Source organism: Emydura macquarii, unplaced genomic scaffold (genome assembly GCF_026122565.2).
Source record: "Emydura macquarii macquarii isolate MOO-44397 ecotype Brisbane River unplaced genomic scaffold, CSIRO-AGI_Emac_v2 contig_499, whole genome shotgun sequence".
NCBI lineage: Eukaryota > Metazoa > Chordata > Testudines > Chelidae > Emydura > Emydura macquarii.
This window is the reverse complement of record NW_027130636.1, coordinates 7,558,506-7,578,975: the sequence shown is the minus strand read 5'-3', so window position 1 is coordinate 7,578,975 and position 20,470 is coordinate 7,558,506. Positions and strand designations below refer to the sequence as shown.

The window sequence follows — 20,470 nt, the reverse complement described above, 5'->3', positions numbered from 1 at the left end:
GTGGCGCCACTGAAGTCGGTTGGTAGGTTGCTTCTCCCAGCTTATGATGTCCACATCAGTTTTCTTAAAATATGCTTTTAGTGTATCTTTGTAGCATTTCCTCTGACCATAGGCAAGCTGAGAGGGGAGAACTTTTTTTGAGAAGTGAAAATCTGGCATCTGCACACAATGTCCAGCCCAGCGTAGTTGGTGCATAAGGATCTTTGCCTCAATGCTGGTGACATTGGCTTCAGTGAGGAGGCTGGTATTAGTGCTGCAATCTTCCCACTTGATGTGAAGGATCTTCTGGAGGCATCATTGGTGATACTCTCCAAACTCTTAAGGCGTTGACTATAGGTCACCCAGGTTTCACATCCATAAAGGAATGTAGGAATGACAATTGTCTTATAGACCTGGATCTTGATGTCCTGCCGTAGGTCATGATCCTTGAAAATGTGTCGGAGCCATTTACCAAAGGAAGCACTTGCGCACTGGATCCTGTGCTGAATCTCACTGTCATTTTTTGCATTTTGAAAGAGTTGGCTACCGAGGTAGCAGAAATGATCAACTATCTCCAAAGTCTGTCCTTCAACAGTAATTTGTGCAAGACCTGAGGCAGGCTGATGGAGCACTTTAGTCTTCTTGGTGTTAAGTGGAAGTCCTAGGCTTTGGTAGGCATGTGCAAAAAAATCCAGCGTGGACTGAAGGTCATTCTCAGTATGCATAAGGATAGCACAATCCTCAGCATACTGAAGTTCAATAATGTATGCCCTGAGGATTTTAGACTTCAAGCAGAGATCTCAAAGATTAAACAGCTGCCCATCCATTCTATATTGACTGTCATCTCCAATGGGGAGATAGTCTTTAATGAGGAACAGAATGACTGTTAGTATGTCTCACCCAGGACACAGCAAAGAACAATGCCAGGACATGGGGGAAAAGGGACTTGCATCATACTATCTAATATTTACATTGAGATACCACCTAACAGCCTCAACCATACTGGGCACTACGGTGCTAGGCACTGTACTGGCATGTCATAAATGGCAGTCCTTTCCCCACAGACCCTACAGTCGAAAAGATGAGATATAAAGATGAGATGGATGGGAACAAACAAATAAGCATGGGTGGGCAAGGAGAGACACGGTAACAACTAAATTAAACAGGATGTGTAATGCTTAAGCAGTCAGTAGCAGTGATCACAGTCTGGCCATTGCATTATGGCAGAGATCTGTTTTCAGGCAGGACTGGGCTATGGATTAGTTTATTTAATATTTCCCCTTGTATCATTCCATTCAAGTCTCAAGCTTCAGCTCTGCCAGTCACCTGCTGAAAAGCTCCCAATCAAATGTAACTACCCTAGACCCCTTCTCCACTTTGTCATCTTTGATGTGCCTGTGCAGGAGCAGAACTATATGAGCTGGAAGCAGACTGCAAGCAGCAACACCAGGATCCAAAACTGCAGAGCCATTCCTAACTTGCGTCTCTCCGTTGCCCATAATTATCTCCACTACACATGAGAGCCAAAAACTCCCTCAAGCCTCATTGTGAGTCATTTAGAATTCTAATTGGGATAAAGAAACTCTTGAAACCTGAGTGGGTGGCTCAGTGTGTTATAGTTGATGGATGTTGCCCTGGGCTACCACCCCTGCAGACAATGCAAGACCCCCACTATGTTTTTATTAAAGAGCTGCAGCATGTTTGTTCCAAAGAGTGGATTTGCTCCCTGCTTCAGCTAATTAGTAGCTCGCTCATGCACGATGGTGCTGGTTAATGGCACATTTACTGAAAGGCTGATTTCATTTTGATGTGTTTTTTTTCTACTCTTAATTTGTGTTTTAATAGGAGGGATCCTATTCATCGTTTGCTTTCTGTGTATATCTTGTGTGTGTGTTTCTCTCACCCATTATTTTCTCCCCTATGATCCCTAAAATCTTGTTTAATTATCAGCATGTAATTGCACATGGAATGGATTAACTCCATGAGGTTTTATTTTGCAGGACCATGCTTTCATATTTCTCACAAAACAATGTTATTGGTTCCTCTTCCCTTGTTACCCATTTCCCACCAGACTACCCTCTTCCTGTTATACTAGCCCACAACCATGAGGAGAGTAATGGAAGAGGGTCCATTGGAACAATAAAGAGCCAGAGGAACTGTACTGATGGAACAGAAATGGGATTACATCACTGTCTGATGGATTTTACTGTGGGAGAAGCGTAGGGATCACAATATATCAAGCAGCTGATAATTGAAGCACATAAGTCAAAGTAGAATTGCTGAATGTTATGTGCTGTTTCTAAAGGAGACCAGAACATAGCAGTTTGGAATCCAGAGAATAGAGGTTTTTAGCTCAGCTCACCTGAGTAACTCAATCGGGGTTTGGCCTTTCTTTTCTATACATTTATTTAGCCTCCTGGGCCGTGTGAACTCTGTCAACTGTTTCACCTTGGCCGCCCCACAATCAAGAACCAGCAGCAGTTTGGGGGTGGAGGAGAGAGAATGACGTCCTTAGCTCTGAATTCATTTGCTCTGTGAGTGCAAATTGGACTTCTAATGTTATTTCAGTGCATTATTTTAGATTTAATGTTGCACAGAGGTAAATTAAGCAGGTGACTTATGGCACCCAGAAAACAGCTTCTATCAAACAACCTTCCAGTGAGCAAAAATCAAATCCCTGTTGAGGTTATTTTTCATTCATTTGCTTCTATTTAAATATAGATGTGCATGGATAATTGTCAGCCTTGAAAGCACTCCATAACTGTTGTGGATTATTTCCTCTGCGTGCCTATAAAAGGCTTTTGGCTGTAGGTCCTGTGAAAATTAATCTCTGACAGTTATCAATAAAGCTTATTTTAACTCACTCACCATCAAGGCTAGGTCATTCCCCACATCCTTGGGCCTTATACGCAGCTGGAGCTACATCAATTTACACCAGCTGAGGATCTTGCCCATCTGACTCTGAGAGATACATTGACATCGATTATGAAGAAGTTCCAGATTTCAGAGCACACTTCCCCTGCCCTAAGAGGGAAATGCCCCTTTAGAAAATAACCCTGCAGTTCTTCTGATGAAAAGGGGACTGAAACAATGCATTTGAAAAATTAAACAATTGGTTTAGTCTATCTTATTTGCATTTGTAGAATGTGGTTTAAAATGTCTGCTGAGTAGCTGCAAAATAAAAAAAAAAAAAAAAAAGATGAATGCACCCCCATGCTTGGGCCTTACATTGTACAAAATAGCATCTTCCCTTGGGAGCTTTCTACAAACGTTGAGAGGAAGGATGGCCTTGCGATTGTGGCACTGGACTGGGGCTCAGGAGGTCTCTGCCATGGATTCCCTCTGTGACCTTGGGCAAATCACTTAATCTTGTGTGCCTTTGTTTCCCATCTATAAAATGGGGATGGGGATGTTTTTTTCCCACCCTTTGTCTTGGATTGTGAGCTTTCCCAGGTGGGGGTGCTCTCTCTCTGACTCCCTCCTAGTGCACTAGAGCCCCAGTCTCAGGTGGAAGCTCAGTACAGCTATAATATAAATAAATAACATTAATGGTACTCCTGAGAGATGGGTAACTATATAGCCATTATAGAGACAGGTGCACATTGGCAGTGTCTACACCTATGGTGGCATGTAAAGTATGCATGCTGTATGCCTGCCTAGCACAGGTATAAATAACAATGTAGATGGCAGGACAGTGCTCTACTAAAAGTAGCACTGTGGGCCTAGGAGGCACTGCTTAGCCGAGTAGAGTAAAGACACACCTGAACCCTGTGGGTGTGTGCCCTACACTGCTCTCTACACACCCAATCAGTGCCTCCCATGCCTACAGCGTTATTGTTAGTAGTGTAGTGTCCCACTGCTGGAGCCTTTCCCTGCCCCAGTGAAAGACTTCAGATGTGGGGCAAGTCTCTGCCAGGTGGAGGCAGTGGGGAAAAGCTCTGGCATCTCCCCGCTGCTGGAGCTTTTCCCCGCTGCTCCCCTGCCAGAGACTATGACTTCCATGTGTAGCTATACACCTGTGTGGACACAACCTGCTTTTCACTGCAGCATGTAGCTACACATACTGTACACACCGCCACCCGCACATAGACAAGGCTGGAGGGACTAGTTTGATGTCATAATACGAGCTGTTATTGGAGTTAGGAATAATTATATAATTATAATTCTCCTCATCATCATTTTGGGCTAGACTGACCCCTCAGCCACTGCACTGCCCTGGGAGGCTTTCCTCTGAGGTATAATTCCTCCATTTGCTCCTTCATTGTGCTGTGTGTGGCAAATCATCTGCTACAGCCCCCTTACAGAGTCTTGCATGCTCGCCTTCTCTCCCCGCCACATTTCTTCACGCTGCAGAGAAAAATAAATCACTTTTTTCCCCCAGCAGCCTTAAGAAGGCCATGCGGCTGAACCATTTTTCTTCTTTCCACTCTTCTGTTTCGAATATATATATATTTAATTAAACTTAATTTTTATTGAACCACATTTTTATGTACTTGAATGTGTTCTTGACTCTACACTTCTTCATGTAACGGCCAGCGTAGCCAGTGGTAGCCAATGTAACTAGTGCTGTCTACACTGATCAGTGCTCTGTGCAGTGCAGTTTATTATAACCCTCGCTGTTGCTCACATGTGATGATGGGGCTCAGACCCCTAAACCCTCCTCCCAGTGCTGCTTATTCTGGTTTCAGCGGCATGCATAAGGGTTTACATTGTTTTGTTCTCCTCTCTCCAGGGAATGTCTGCTTCATGACTTTCGGCTTAATCTACACTAGCACTTTTGTCGGTAAAACTTTTATCAGTCAAGGGTGTGAAAAACACTCCCTTGACCGACATAAGTTTCAGCAACAAAAGCACTGGTATGGACAGGATTATGTCGGTGGCAGTCGCTTGTTGGTGGTGGTTTAATTTTGCCGGTGGAAAAGCTCTCTCCCATCGGCAGAGAGCAGTTACATGGGAGACTTCAGAGCGGCGCAGCTGCAACACTATAGCTGTGCCTCTGTAAAGTCCTTAGATGCCTATGTCTACATGCTAGCTAGCATGATAAAGCATGATAAAGCAGTACAAAGCAGAATTTTGACACTCAAGGAGGCAGCCATAGGGGTACATCATGGCATCTATCCCTCCCCTTGTTCTGCAGATTAGGATTTGTTGTCATAGTTAATAGAATTTATCTGGACAACCATACAAATTATGGGGAAATCAGTTTAAAATTAATTGGCTGTAGTTCAGAGTCTTGTTTGGGGGTGAAAGTTGTTCTTTACTGTTGTGTGTTTTCCAGTGATGGATTAGATTATTGGGCTCAGAGAGAAAAGGAAAAGGCCAGCTGTGACCACATCAGTGCATTCAAGTGTGGATGAAAGCAAGCATTTGGTGGGGCGGGGGAGAAGGGTCCAGCAAAGCTGACTCTGCTTGCTGTGCAGCATAATGGGCACCTGTCCAGCTAGTACTGTGTGCTTGATTAAACTAATGAAGAAACTGAATTACCATTCTCACAATTTTTATCAAGTCCATTTAAAAGATTTTTAGAATAAAGCTTGCTTTTTTCCTGCTGGACCTAGTTTCTACTATGAATGTTGAGTCGTTACCTATATTAAGAGCCTTCACTTTCCCTACATCCTTGACTGATTTATAGTGTACTGGGTCACTGTTTCAGAGGTGGTTTTTTTAAATAATCAACTCTCAGGATTCTTTTTTCCCTCTTGAATAAGCTGCTTCAGAGCAAAGTCTTATTAGTCACCATTTTTCTTAACTCTTTCATCCTGCCTCTGAATCATTAGTGGTTTTGACAAAATACCATGACAAAATTCTCTCCTGGACAAATTTTCATCAAAAACTGAGAACCCAAAATCTTTTGCATTATTACAAGCAATAGGCTTCTCTGGTGAAACTTACCAATGAGTTCTTGTTTGTTTAGTTAAGTTTGGACAACCAATGCAAGATGTAGCAACAATTTTCAAGGCTGCAGAGAAGACTGGTGAGGCTTATTCCTTGGCCAAAGTTGTTAAGCAAGACATGCTAAGAAAAACAAATTTATATAGTAAAAACAAATAAAGTTGGCTGGAGATTTACCTGAGGTTTAGAATATTTTAAATAGATTCTCCCTGGAGCTTTCTCCTCCCTCTCCTGCTTCCCCACATAAAGCAGATCATAGTACAACTGGGAAAACATGGCAAAATCAGAAAGCTTTAAAGATGTCAGGAAACATTTTTTTTCCAGGCTGAAAATTATACTCTATGTAATGGAACTAGCAGAGAAGAGATATAAAGCAAAAGCAATGAAAGTTTGCAGGATTCAATAAGGTGCCATGCTAAGGGAGATAGAACACAAAGAAAGAGGAGCTTTGGTGGGCTAAACTGTGATTCACTTCTGTACAAAACAATCAGTTGTGTTCTTGAAAGTGTACCTTTCGTTTTTGTCATTACACGGATTGCCCCCAAAATAGTTCATTAACAGTACAGTGTGTAGTGCACACTTTATGTTAGCAGTTCTCAAACTATGGTAGATGTACCAGTGGTGGTAGATGAGTAGATTTAAATAGTATCAAAATAGAATCCTTTATAACTACACTGATTAAAATTATGAAGGTGGCAGTTCCAGTACATCTGAGTTTTATATGTAGTATTCTAGATATGAGAACTGCTCTCTATGAAACATATACTTTGAGTATACATTCAATAGGGTGCTGGTAGCTTATATTTTAACAATGTGTACTCGGGCTTACATCAAGCATCCCTTAAACACTAACTGCTTGAGCAGTTAAACCATTCCACAGCAAACTCCACTTTAATCATAAGGGGCATATTGTCCCGATACTGACATAGTTGCCACTGAAATTAATTAAAGCTTTGTGTGCAAATCAAAGGGAGATTCTTGTCACCTTGCAAATTTCTGTTGAATTTAGTAAGTTGTCATTCAAAGAGTAAACATTCGAAATGTTTCATTCAGATCTGATTCAGTCATTAGGATGTGTTTTGCTGACTACTAATAATGTGTTTTGCTGACTACTAACATAGTGAGTTTCAACACAATGTGATTGGAAATGATTGCATTGTGAAACACTGACAAAACATGACACATGATGGAAACACTGATGGAACTGTCATTGCAGTTGTTGCTGTAATCTCTTCTGTGTAGGAAAGTTATGACTGCATTTCCAAAGCATTGCATTGGAATTACAGGGACAGATCCTAAGATGGTGTAGGTGACTTCAGTAGAGTTGCACTGATACACATCAGCTGAGGATCTACCCAAAGAGATGTTAAGGACCTAATATTGCATCACTGAAATCGATGGGAGCTTTGCCTTTGGCGTCAAAGCTCAGACCCTTTGGGCTCTTAGTCATATGGTTAAATTCCCATGTCTGGGGCCTTTCAAAATATATCACTTGGTGTCTGTTACTTTGATTTGAATTAGAGGCTGTTCAGAAGGATATATCAGATGACATCTTTGGACCTGCTCCTGCCCCGACCTATTATTGCAGCTTGTGCTTTGGATAACATTGATTTTCTTTTGTCAGGCTGAAGGCTTCGTACATATTTCCTGTTGATACTAGCAGTGTCACTTCTGGAAGGTGGAGGGTTTCAGGGGGAGGGGAGAGGGTGGAGTGGGAGGAAAGCAAATAAACCACAAGGAAATACCCAGTAGGGAATGATTCTGGACTAGTCCTTGGGAGATGGACTAGATTAGGGTTCTCATCCAGGGAATGATGCCCACCTTGCCCTTCCCCTACTGCTAAATGGGGGGCTCATCCTAGGTTGGTCCCAGTATGGCAGAAGTTGAGAACCCATGGACTAGATGATCTAATAAAGCTTTCCCAGCTTTTATTTATATGAGTCTAGAATTATTTCCTTTGTATTTCATCTGCTCTGCAAGGATTTTAAATATGACTTCATTTGTAACTTGGTCAATGAGAAGATCACCAAGAGTCCAGATGATGTTATCTTTTGATACCTTAATTTCATTTAGCTTTAGTACTGCTGTACTGTAGACTCCATTAAGTTGAAATCTTCCATCAGGTGTATTTTATCTGCATTATGTTCGTCGGCATCATGTTATTGCCTTTGTATTTTATCATGTAGAACGGTTTCTTGGAGTACACCTCTTTGTTATGTAAACTGCATATGCTTTATTCTAACAGTACTTGCTAATCTGAATACAAATGTCGATTTGCATTTTGTTCAGTAATCACTCTTACCATCTCAGGAAAGCAGGAAGACGATATACTCTGAGTTTATGAATCAGCAAACTTATACATAGTATCTTATAAAAGTATAGAATGAATGAGTGATTATCGGTCAACATGCAGCATGTGCATTTCAAAATGTACTTGGTAAAAAGAGAGTTTCACAAAATCGCAACTAACCTTGAGAAAACCTTACAAAAGGGTCCTATTCTTTAAAAAGGGTGACAGGCTTTTCCTTGTGTAAAAGTAGCATACATTACATTTACTCTCTCCTAATAGCTAGTCTGTATTTCCACTGGCTTCAAACTCATGCTCAGGACTTTAGCACTTGTTTTATCTAATAGGAGGAGACAGGCTATCAGGAGATGTGCCCTCACTTATGTGAAGTTTATTCTGTATTTTGCAAGAGTAGAATTACCTGCCTTTGGTGGTAATAGATACTCCTTCTGTGGCAAGTGCTTATTTAGGAAATGAAAAGTGCTATTAGATGTTTTATGTAGAATAAAATTATATACAAAGTAGGGCTAGACAAATGGTTTGGCAAAACATTTAACTCTCCCAGTCAGAAGGGTTTTTATCAGTAATTAAATCCATGTTTGAGTTTGGCAGACTTGAGCCTGATACAACATCATGACAGGGCAGTGTTGTGACAGAATGACATTCATGTCAAAGTGTGTAAAGAGGAGCACACTCTCTAGGGGTCCAAATTCAGAGCCTATTTTCTGGCTGTGTTTTATAGATCTAATTTTAGAAGGATGAAGATGGAAGGTTTAGATAAATAGGGATATTACTGAAAGAACAAATCTTTCTTTTATCTCCTCTTTTATTTTATTTTTCTTGGTTGCTAATAATTTTTAAAGTTTCCTGGCATTTTTCAGGAAATAAAATGAACAACAGAAAAACAAAGTCCCTGATCTTTTCTGTGAAATGTACAGTTCCAGTTTTAAAATCAAACCTGCCTTCCTAAAAGGAAGGTGCAGCCATTGATAAATATTGAGCAAAAAAAGATTTTAAAAATGGGTGAATATCAGAGCTTAGCAAATGGGAGGGAATTTTCAGATTTGTGACTGAAAAAGAGAAAAAAAAGCAATGGAAATGTTGGATCCTAGCTGATGAATTACTTTGGGTTAAATCCTGTCTAATTTGCACTCTGGAGCTACACACATATGCTCTTTGGGACAAGGTCTGTGTCCGCCTAGGTTCTGTACAGACATTGAATGCGTGTTGAATGCTACTATATCATGGACCCTAGAGCATCAGCAGGTATAAGTTGGTGTAGCTCCATTGAATTGAATGGAGGTATGGCAGTTTAGACCAACTGAAGATCGTCCCTGTAAAGAAATAAGTGCATGGCAGCAGATTCCAATCTCATTTATGTCAATGTAAATCTGGAGAAACTCCATTGTCAATGAGAGCAGAATTTGACACACAGAACTATTGCTCTTGAGTGGGAAATATTGTGCTGTGTATTGTGGATGAAGCTATTTTGTTGTGACTTTTCCAGACAAGCTCTTGGAGCAATAGATTACTTTGAAGGATGCCTGTGCCACTTTGTGAAAACCTAGTACACCACAAATGACAGTAAATTACCCTACAGTGACATGGTGCAAATCATGGTGATAGTCCCTATATGTATTCCACACGTGGATACACATGCGCACCATGTGGCCAAGCCTGGAATTTTTTGTAAGCAGTGTCCGTTGGCCTACACATGTACCTGAGCTCTCCTCGTCCTCCAGACTGAGGGCAGAAAAAGTGGTGCAGGCCAATGCCTCTCCAGTTCTTTCCTACCACCACATGGTCTGAGTTGGAATCTTCTGTGTCCTCAGCTCCCTTTTTACCACATCATTACTGCAACATATTTTATATAGTTAATCAGATCTGGGCTGGGGACCCCCCCGCCACCAGTACATCAGTCTCATTAAGAAGGCAGCATCCCTGTGAGCATGAGGTCAAGATGGAGGCTGATTTGTAAGCCAAAAGAGAAGGCTTCACATGAAAGCAAAGGGCACTCTCATAGACACAAGGACATCAGCCATCTTCATCTAAGACTGCCCCAAAGAGAGAGAATCCTTCCCAGACCCCATCAAAGTCAGGTGAGCCAGCGCACATGAGTGCTAAGGACTAAGGCCCAAGTAAATCTTCTCAACAGGAGAAGGAGGCATGAAGGGGTACGTATTCGACAGTTCCAACGTCAGATCCAATGGTGAAGGCTCAGGATAAACAGTTCCTGGTGCTCCCATCCACTTCTAGAGTCAGTACCGGTAGCAACATGGCCTTGAATGGAGCCTATTGCCACAGTGACCAGAGAAGCTCTGGTTCTGACGGCTCTGCCAATGAATTCTCCTCATACCCAGAGACCTATGTCTCGGAGGACATCTTTGCTCTTCCCTATCTGCTTTCACCACTCTTATTTGGATAGTCTGTATTATGAGATGTGGATACACCAGAGGAAGAGGCAATCCTGGCAAGACATTTATTCTCCCATCCCACTTGCCAGACTTAGGACGCAACCTTCAGTTCCACCAGAGATAAGGGATCTGGCTTTCTCTTTGGAGGAGTCTGAGGCACTGCAGGAGCTTCCATGGCAGCAAATGGAGATGGCACAAGACAGGAGCCTCAGAAGATCAATATTCTAGCCTCTAATCAGATATGACTGGTCAAGAGAAGGTCGAACCTTATGTCGTGGGATCCTCCTCTGCACATTGATCCATCCTACTGTCAATATTGGGTACCATGGGAGCCCTATCCTAGACACTTAGGATCAGCGCAGGAGTCCTATTTGCCATCACCTGGTCATCTACAACTGACCCTGTCAGAATATTTGGAAGGGAAAAGGTGCTGGATCTGATGGTTCTAGGTGCAATTTCATTGTCTTCACCAGATGAGGCAGTTACTACATCTTATCTCTCTGCCAGATGATTTTTAAACAACATCAAGAAGGTTGCTGTAGAGCTACAGATTCAGCTTGGGAAAGTCCAGGAGCCTCAGCACATTTTATAAAACATTCTGCAGTCTTCCGGTCCCAGTCAAGTGGCCCTCCTCATCAACAAGGCCATCATGGATCTGGCAAAGATGGTTTGGCACATTTCTGCTTCTTGTACTCCCACCTCTATAAAGGCCAAGAATCATTACTTTGCTCCATGCAAGGGGGGAGAGTTTTTGTTGTCTCACCCACCACCTAACTCTTTGCTGGTGCAAACAGGTACAGAGCAATATAAGCAACAGCACCCAAAGGCTGGTCCTTCTGATAAGGGACACAAGTGACTCACCCTTCTAAGGAGAAAGGTCTCTTCCACATCCATCCAGTTCAGGATCACAAATTATCACCGCATACGTATCAGGCTTTCTTGGCCAAATTTGATTTTACTAATTAGATTAACTTGTTGGAATTTAAGGACAAGCTCCCTGAGAAGGATAGGGCCCACTTTCAGACCTTAGTAGATGAAGGCAGAGTAATGGCTAAAACGTCCCTCCAAGCTGTGGATGACATGGCAGATTAGATAACTATGGTCATCGTTATGAGGATAGACTCATGGTTACAACCCATAGGTTTCCCTAGAGAGGTGCCGAATGCCATCCAAGATCTGCCCTTCGATACTGTCAATCTATTCCACAAGAAGACTCAGACTTTCCACTCCCTCAGAGACTCAAGGAGAATGCTTCACTGTCTGGGTATTTATATCCCTACCCCTATGAGAAAACACCATAGGTGGGGTATAGGCCAAGACCGCCGCCTGAGCCATTTTACACCAACTATATTAGTAGCCACCATGCAAGAGACAGAGAATATAGACATAGCAACCCAGTCTCCAGAACATTTACCGACATATCATATTCTAGCCCCCAAGCAAAGAGTTTCCTTTGATGGGACTGTCGAGATCTGCATCCCTTTATTGATGCCACTTTATACCCCATCTCTGACATTCAGAGGCCACCTTGCACAATTTGCCAAAAACTGGAGGGCCCTAACTACAGACAAATGGGTATTAGAAGTTATTCATGGCAGCTGTCTGATTAAGTTTCTGGTACCTCCTATCTACAAACCCCCTTCCTGGTTCCTTTTCAGGGATCACTCTTGTGAGGAGATTCTAAAACAGGAGGTGAACTCCCTTCTCCTCAGAGGATCCATAGAAAGAGTTCCACCTCAACATCTAGGGAAGGAATTTCTATTCCCCTTATTTCTTGATCCCCAAGAAGAATGGGGGATGTAGACCAATTCTCCATCTGAGACAACTGAACAAATTCATTCAAAAACAAAAATTCTGCATGATATCCTTTGGATCAATAATTCTCTCATTAGAGGAGAACACATGGTTTGCTGTTCTGGACGTGAGAGACATATTTTCACATAGACATCCACCTAGCCCACAGGGGGTTCCTCTTCCATCAAGAGCATTACCAATTCAGAGTTCTTTTTGGTCTAGCAACAGCACCACGGGTTCTTACCATGGTTTTTTTTTTCCAGTAGTGGCAGTTTGGATGAGAAGAGAGGGATTTACAGTCTTCCCTTACCTCATCAACTGGCTTCTGACGGGCAGTTCCTATGACGAAGTCTAGCTGGCAACCAGTGTTCCGCATAGCCTTCTGCCTTTCTAGGGGTCTGCGCCAATCACAAAAAATCCATGATGACCCCCACAAGATTCAGAAATTTTATAAGGGCAACATTGGACTTGACTACAGCAGGAGTGTTATTTACTTCTCAAAAGATTTCAGGCCATAAACGCTCTCATACTTCAGGTAACTATCAGATGTAGGACATCAATCAGAACTTGTCATCCTCTCCTCAGCCACATGGCCTCATACACATACATGATGCAGTTCACCAGGTTTCATCTTCACTACCTACAAACCTGGTTTCTCTCCAAGTACTCATCAGACAAGGGCAACATAAATAGCAGGGTGACAGTTCCACCCAAAATTGTAGACTCTCTTGTCCAGTGGACAAAACTGGAGAAAGTTTGAATGGGGATCCCTTTCCTCACACCGACTCCTGATGCAACGATCATTACCAGTGGCTTCCTCCTGGGTGGGGTGCTCACATGGGCATTCAGGTGTCAAAGGTATCTGGACCCTACGAGAGTCCAGAATGCGTACTATTTTACTAGAACCCCAGGCAGTCCATTGAGCCCATGACGTCTTCTGCCATCCAATCCAGACATGTCCAAATAATGTTGGACAACATGACAACAGTATTTTATATAAACAAGCATGGGGATGTGAGAACTCTCCATCTGTGGATAGAGGGAGTCACCCTCTGGAATTGGTGCATCAGCTATCACATAACCCTATCAATAGCATATTTACCAGGGGTGCAAAACTCCCTAGTGGATCTGCCTGAGCAGATATTTTTCCACAAATCACGAATGGGAGAACCACAATTCAGTTCTTGATGACTTCTTTGCCCGCTGGGGAACACCAGCCTGGAGCCTTTTTGCCTCACAGGAGAACAGGAAACTTCCTCAATATTGCTCCAGAGTAGCCCTGCGCAAGGGCATGATGGAAGATGCCCTACTGGTTTCATGGAAGGGTTGCCTGGGATATGCCTTCCCTCCCATCCCATTGATACCATACATTCTATGGAAGATCCACCAAGACAGAACTCAAGTCATCCTGAGGGTGCCCAGCTGGCCAAGACAGTTCTGGTTTACGGATCTGCTGAAGCTCTCAGTTCACCCACCCATGAACATCCCACATTACCAGACCTCCTAACACAGCATTGGGGCAGGTTCAATCACCCCAATCCGGGACTATTGTGACTCAGGGCCTAGTGTTTGAATGGACATCAGAAATAAAGCACTCATGTTCTAAAAGGGTGCAGTCCATCCTTAACCAAAGCAGAAAAGACTCTGAGAAACTGTTACTCAGCAAAATGGAGGCGTTTCTACTCATGGACTCACCAACACAACTTGTCTCCAGAATTAGCTGGGATCCCTGCTATCGTAGAATCTTTACTTACACTTAAGTCTTCAGTCTAGTCCTCAGTTCTCTGCGAGCACATCTAGCAGCAATCAGCACTTTCCATCCTCCGGTGGATAACTGTTCCTTATTCACTCATCCTGCCACAACTAGATTTCTGAATGGGATTTTCAGTTCCTTTCTACCACTGATGAAGTTCACGCCTCAGTGGGACCTCAATTTTGTTTTATCATCGCTCACAAAATCCTCTTTGAGACTCTAGCTACATGCTTTTATGGCCCATCTGTCCATGAGGGTAGCTTTTCTAGTACCCATAATGTCAGCCCGGAAGAGTCAGTGAACTGGGAGTGCTGATGGTGGACCCACCATATACTGCCTTCTATAAAGAAAAGGTGTCGTTGTAATTCCATCCTAGATTCAATCCTAAAGTAGTTTCATACGAGTCAGTTTATTCACTGACCAATATTTTTTCCAAAACCCCATGCCTCAGATGAAGAGAGATGGCTCGATTCTCTGGGCATCCAAAGGGCTTTGCTTTATGTCTGCAAAGAACATAGTGTGTTAGAAGAACATGTAAACTACTTGTTTCCATAACAAAGCAATCAAGGGGTCAAGCTATATTGACACAGACACTTTCAAAATGGATCTTGGGCAGTATTACCCTTTGTTATCAGCCAGCTCATATTCCCCCTCTGGAGGGGAGTGAGGGCTCATTCCACTAGATGGCAAGTTGCTTTGGTTGCATCTCTGAGAAATGTTGCCCTCCTAGAGATATGTAAGGCAGTTAGTTGGAGCTCTTTGCATACCTTCATGAGACATTATGCTTTTGTCAGTCATGAGCTACAGATTCAGCTGTAGGGACAGCAGTACTACAGTCAGCTATCACTTTTGCGTCCTCACACCCACCCCCTGTCTGACTACTGCTTGTTGATCTCCCATGAGTGGAATACACATAGACATCATCACTCGAAGAAGAAACAGAGGTTACTTATCTGTAACTGGAAGTTCTTTCAGATGGGTGGTCCCTATCTGTATTCCACTACCTGCCCTCTATCCCCTCTGCTGTGGATTGTTTGAACTGCAATAAGAATGGGAAACTGGAGAGGTGTTGGCCCACACCACCTTTTATGCACTTGATTCAGATCATGAGGAGAGCTACAGTGCATGTGAGGGTCAATGAACACTGCTTATAAAATATTCCAGACTCAGGCATATGGTGGGCATGCATATCCCATGTGTGGATTACAGGGACCATGCATTTCAAAGAACTTCCAGTTACAGGTAAATAACCTCCATTTATTAAAATTAAAGCACAGAGATGGTAATAAATTTAGATGCATATAAGCTGGTATCAGTCAAGCTTTAGCGAAGATTAAACAGCCCAAGATTTCTACCTGAATCCAAACTTAAGTTTACATTCCCTTGACTTTCCTATTTTTTTTCTGACTGCGCATTGTGTGCCAAATTAGGAAGAGGATGTTGTTGAGTTCTTCACTCACCTGCACAGAGGTTGAGATTTTGTGTGAAGTTACCTTTTGTTTTGTTCTTTGGCCCTGATCCTGCAAACACTGGTGCATGTGAGTAGTCGAACAGATCTCAATGGGAGTATTCACAGGCATAAGGTTAGGCATGTACATGATTTTTTTTGCAGGATCAGCACCATAGTGCAATAAAAGTTTAAATGGGCATGAGCAGTGAACTCTCCTCTTACAGCACAGGTAATCTCTCCATGTTGGGTTTCAGCCATATTGGTGGGACTGCCTGTGACAGTTTCCGTTACTAGTGCCTTTGCCATTCCTGTTCTCTGTATAAACTGACCACCTGGGTTTCTAGTGATTATCAGTTGGCACCCCTCAGTCATGCTAAAGAAAAATCCCTTGGACAGATTTTAAAATAATTCACTTTGAAATCCAAGATTAACGATCTTTTCCATTTGCTGTCATTCAAGTCTCTTGTTAGCAGTGTGGTTAAGCAGTTCATTTTTTTGTTGTTGCAGTGATCACCGATGGGGTACTGGATAAGACAGCTCTTGCAGATGATGTGGGAAGCGAGGAGGATCTATATGAGGACTTTCGGAGTTCCAATCACCGCTACGGCCATGCTGGAGGAGGAGGAGAACAACTTGCCATCAATGAGGTATTGCAACTGTAGGTCTGTGAAGAAGCAGAAAGGAGGCTGCTTCTGGTTTTTAATAGTGAGACATCACCATTGCAATAAGGTCCTGAATAAATGGCTAAGGTTTCAGTATTCATTTGCTGAGGTGACCATTTTAATTGCATTATCATCCAGAACTCAGATTTGAGTTTTCCATAGAGCTGCTGGCTCTAGCATTGACGGTATGCTGATATGATATAGAATGGAACTGCAGCTCTCTAAACTGCAAGTAACTTCAGTGAAGAGTTCCTTTCATCTCATGTGTTGTTAGGCAGAAAGGGAATATACAGACATTAGTGAGCATCACAGTCCAGAATACTTTCACGGTTGGTATGACCTGAAGTCTGGTTAGCAGGTGATTCTAAAGAACAGTGATTCTAAAGCACTTGGAAGGACTGTTCTGTACAGGCGTTCAAACCTTTCACCTTGAATGTAGGTTTATGTCCAAGCAAGTAGCATTTTAATGATAAGGATGGTTTTAGCCAACAGGTCTTGTAACGCTGACATCTATTTAATTGCTTATCTCAGATTAGAATGTATTCTGTAGTCTAACTTGTGTGATGAGTATTAGTCAGTACACAGGATCTGTCTGTCTGCAAACATACAACGCCCATGCCTAGTGCATTAAAATTGGTATCCTGCTATGCAGTATTAGACAATATATAGAATGCTCTTTCCTTTGGGTGAATTAATAAACGTTTCATTGGAAAAGCTGAGGACATGCTCCCTATGAACTATAACACATACTGCTATATTGAGTATGCTGTACGTTCTCCTATCTTTGTGACCTTCACAAAATGGAATGGCACCGATAAAAGATGTATTTTGCTTTCTCAGAGATCAACTATAGCTGGAATGATTGTGGCTACACCTTAGGTCTGTGTCAGAGACAGCCATCATGCTTCTAGGAACTGTAGGAGGCACATACTCAGAAACAACAGGTACAACACCCTTTTAGAAAAAATACAGCATACACTCCTTCCAGTACCAGACTCCCTGCACTATTGGGAAAGTGGAGGCCTCAGGGCTACAATGGGGGTTGAGAACAGGCCCATCATAGGGTCTGTGTGGTAGCACTATACCAGTGAGAAGGCTCCTAATGAAAGTGGTTTACTAGGGGCTGTTTCCACTTTCTTTACAGCCTCTTTATGCCACCACAGCAGCGTAGAACTAGGAATTCAATCCATTACTATTTTTCCTCTTATTATGGGCAAGTAAACATAAAGCATCTAGAAGAACACCAAGGTATCTAATGCTGCGATAGAGATGGAAAAACTGGTTGGATAAAACAAGATTTGCCGCAAAACTATTCTCTTGTTCAGTTTCCTAGGCTGCTGCATCCACTTCGCTTTGTAACGAAAGCGAATTGGAAGTGATATGGTATGTATGACAGCACTAGAAATGCATTCTCCCACATGTAGCTGGCATCTGAAGTGTGTTTAGCCTCTGTTATGTTTAGGAGCACTGGAAGTGAATTCCACAGCATGTACTGGGTACATTTGGAGTTATAGAAGGTGTTTACTGCCTTTCCTGATTTTCAACTGCTGGAATGTGAAACTAAATAACATTCTCTGAATATAGTTTTTGTATGTAACTTCCTAGGTCTTGGGGGTTTTTTTTTAAGAAAAGGAATAAAATATAATATTCTAGGGATTACAGTTATCTTTACAGAAATCTTTATACCTCTTGATAACTTCTGAAAAATATTTTGTTTCACTTGGAAATGATTCTGTTTCTATATCAGATATTCTCTGTATTTCATTTTCCTCATTTTTTATTACTGAAGACAAGAGCTTTTTTCCTTAACAGTTCATTGTCTTTAACTGCTTATCTGTCATATAACTTTGTCAGTAAAAAGGATATTGATTTGTCCAAAGCAGTTGTAACTTGCAAAATTCTTAAACATACCTGGATCTGCTGGCATTTCAGATCCATAGACTTATCAGGTCAACCAGTAAACATTGAATATTTATTGGCCTGTGCTCTGTAAGCTTATATATTACAACTTATTTTGTTGGCCCAGGAACAGGTAGCACCTTATGTACCTTGTCCACAGGTTCTGATGGATAATGATTCCATCATTTAGCATCAATTAGCATTAGCAAATGCCTCTCTGCATGATTGCCTTCTGGAATGGCACAGTGTGATGGAATACTAATTTCTAATGTAGGGACTTTAAATGGACAAATACCAAACAATTTAGAATGGACATTTCTAACATAAACCTTCCTGATTTCCAGCCATCTTGATGAACTTCAGTGATGCATCAAAGCCCAAGGCCTCTATAAAATAAAAACATTTCTAGGCAGGATCTTCTCTGAAGGTTTTCAGTAAGAGCCTTGGGGGAATCACAGATGAAAAAGCTAAAATATAATAATTTAATAAACTTTTCTAAGCTGTCTCTTCCCTGCTTTATTGCATCTCCACTGGCATTTCATTGGTGTAGGGGAAGGAAACCATGCCAATTTCCTTGCAGATATCCTCATTCTTAGTTATCTTTAAATAAACAGAGAAAGGCTGAAATGTATTTTTAAACATATTTGGCAGACCATAAGGTCTTTATTTTTATCTTCAGTTTTTATCAGTTTGGAATCAGCGGACAATGGTTGTGGAATGACAGTGAAGCCTTTCATGGAAGTAGAATGACTTATTGACAAAGGGGGTTTGAGGGATAGAAGAAAACTGGGAAGGTTTTCAGAGCCCACCTAGGAAGAACAGTAAGAGGATGTGTAGGAGCCAAGAAAGAAACCAATCAAAAAGTAATCATAGAGGATAGGCTGGTATTATATGAGCCAATTCCTAAGAAAAGAAAAGGGGAAAAATTATCTTCTTAGGGGCCCTATCAAAGCCTTTTCATTAACAGAGAGAACATACTTAAAAGAGATTTTTGGTTGATATTGTATTTTTGTTTGATTTAGTTTGGGGTTGTTCCAAGCAACAGATCCACACATTTGTATCCAAAGTATAATCAGCTGAAAAATATGGCAGAAGGAAGCTATATTACTAATGTTCTGTAGTCTTTCAGTCCTCCCATATGGAAGCATAATATATTGGACATATGTAATTATAAATTACATGATGTGATGAATATACATTTAAATTTAGCACTGTAAAATTATCGACAACATAGACTGGTTTAGGCACAAAATCTACTTATGCACGGTGACAATCATGAAGAAAACAATAATACTTTATTTGTCCATCAAATAAAACTAATTGACCTTGGCAAGTAGACTTAGGCATGGTTGATTTAGAACATATCAGATCTTATACAAAGAGCTCATTCCTACTCTTTGCTGACGGAGCACACTTCTGCATAAACTGGAAAATACGCTATTGTAGCTGAGCATATATTTGTTGTTTACTAACTGATTTTTCCAAGATGAACAGCATTGATATGTTGGGTAGAAAGGGATCAAGCTTCTGGAAATGATCTTTGAAAACAGTGACTAAATTGGTCATTTTTTCTATTTATTTATGTCAATACATTTGATACATTTGAAAGCAGAATGTATGACATCCTGGCCCCATTAAAGTCCATGATAAATCTAATTTGTATTACATCACTCTCAAACTGGAGAGTCATATTAGGTAGGGTCTTGTGTGGGATCTGTCCTGGGTTCAGTACTATTCAATATTTTTATTAATGACTTGGATAATAGAGTAGAGAATATGCTTGTAACATTTGCATATAACACCAAGATGGGAAGGGTTGCAAGCACTTTGGAGGACAGGATTAGAATTCAAAACTACCTTGACAAATTAGAGAATTGGTCTAAAATCAACCAGATTAAATTCAATATAGATATATGCAAAGTACTTCAGTTAAGAAGGAAAAAAATCAAATGCACAGTTACAAAATAGGGATTAATTGGCTAGGCAGTAAGTAGTACTGCTGAAAAGGTTCTAGGGTTTATAGTTTATTACAAATCGACTGAGTCAATAACGTGATGCAGTTGCGAAAAAGGTTGATGTCATTTTGGGGTATATTAATAGAAGTGTCATATGTAAGAAACGGAAGATAATTGTCCAGCGCTACTCAGCATTGGTGAGGTCTCAGCTGGACTATTGTGTCCAGTTCTGAGCGCCATACTTTAAGAAAGATGTGAACAAATTGGAAAGAGTCCAGAGGAGAGCAACAAAAATGAAAAAGTTTTAGAAAACCTGACCTATGAGGAAAGATTCAAATAACTGGGCATGTTTAGTCATGAGAAAAGAAGACTGAGGAGGGACCTG

General features: G+C 41.5%; 1 protein-coding gene across 1 annotated transcript in view; it reads left to right on the top strand.

Annotated features, from left to right (window-relative positions):
* The window catches only part of LOC137147107 (uncharacterized), a 280,155-nt gene that overhangs the window by 210,091 nt on the left and 49,594 nt on the right, over nt 1–20,470 (top strand). Inside the window, 1 exon segment of the mRNA XM_067538874.1 lies at nt 16,077–16,216. Coding sequence (XP_067394975.1) covers nt 16,077–16,216 — 140 coding nt within the window.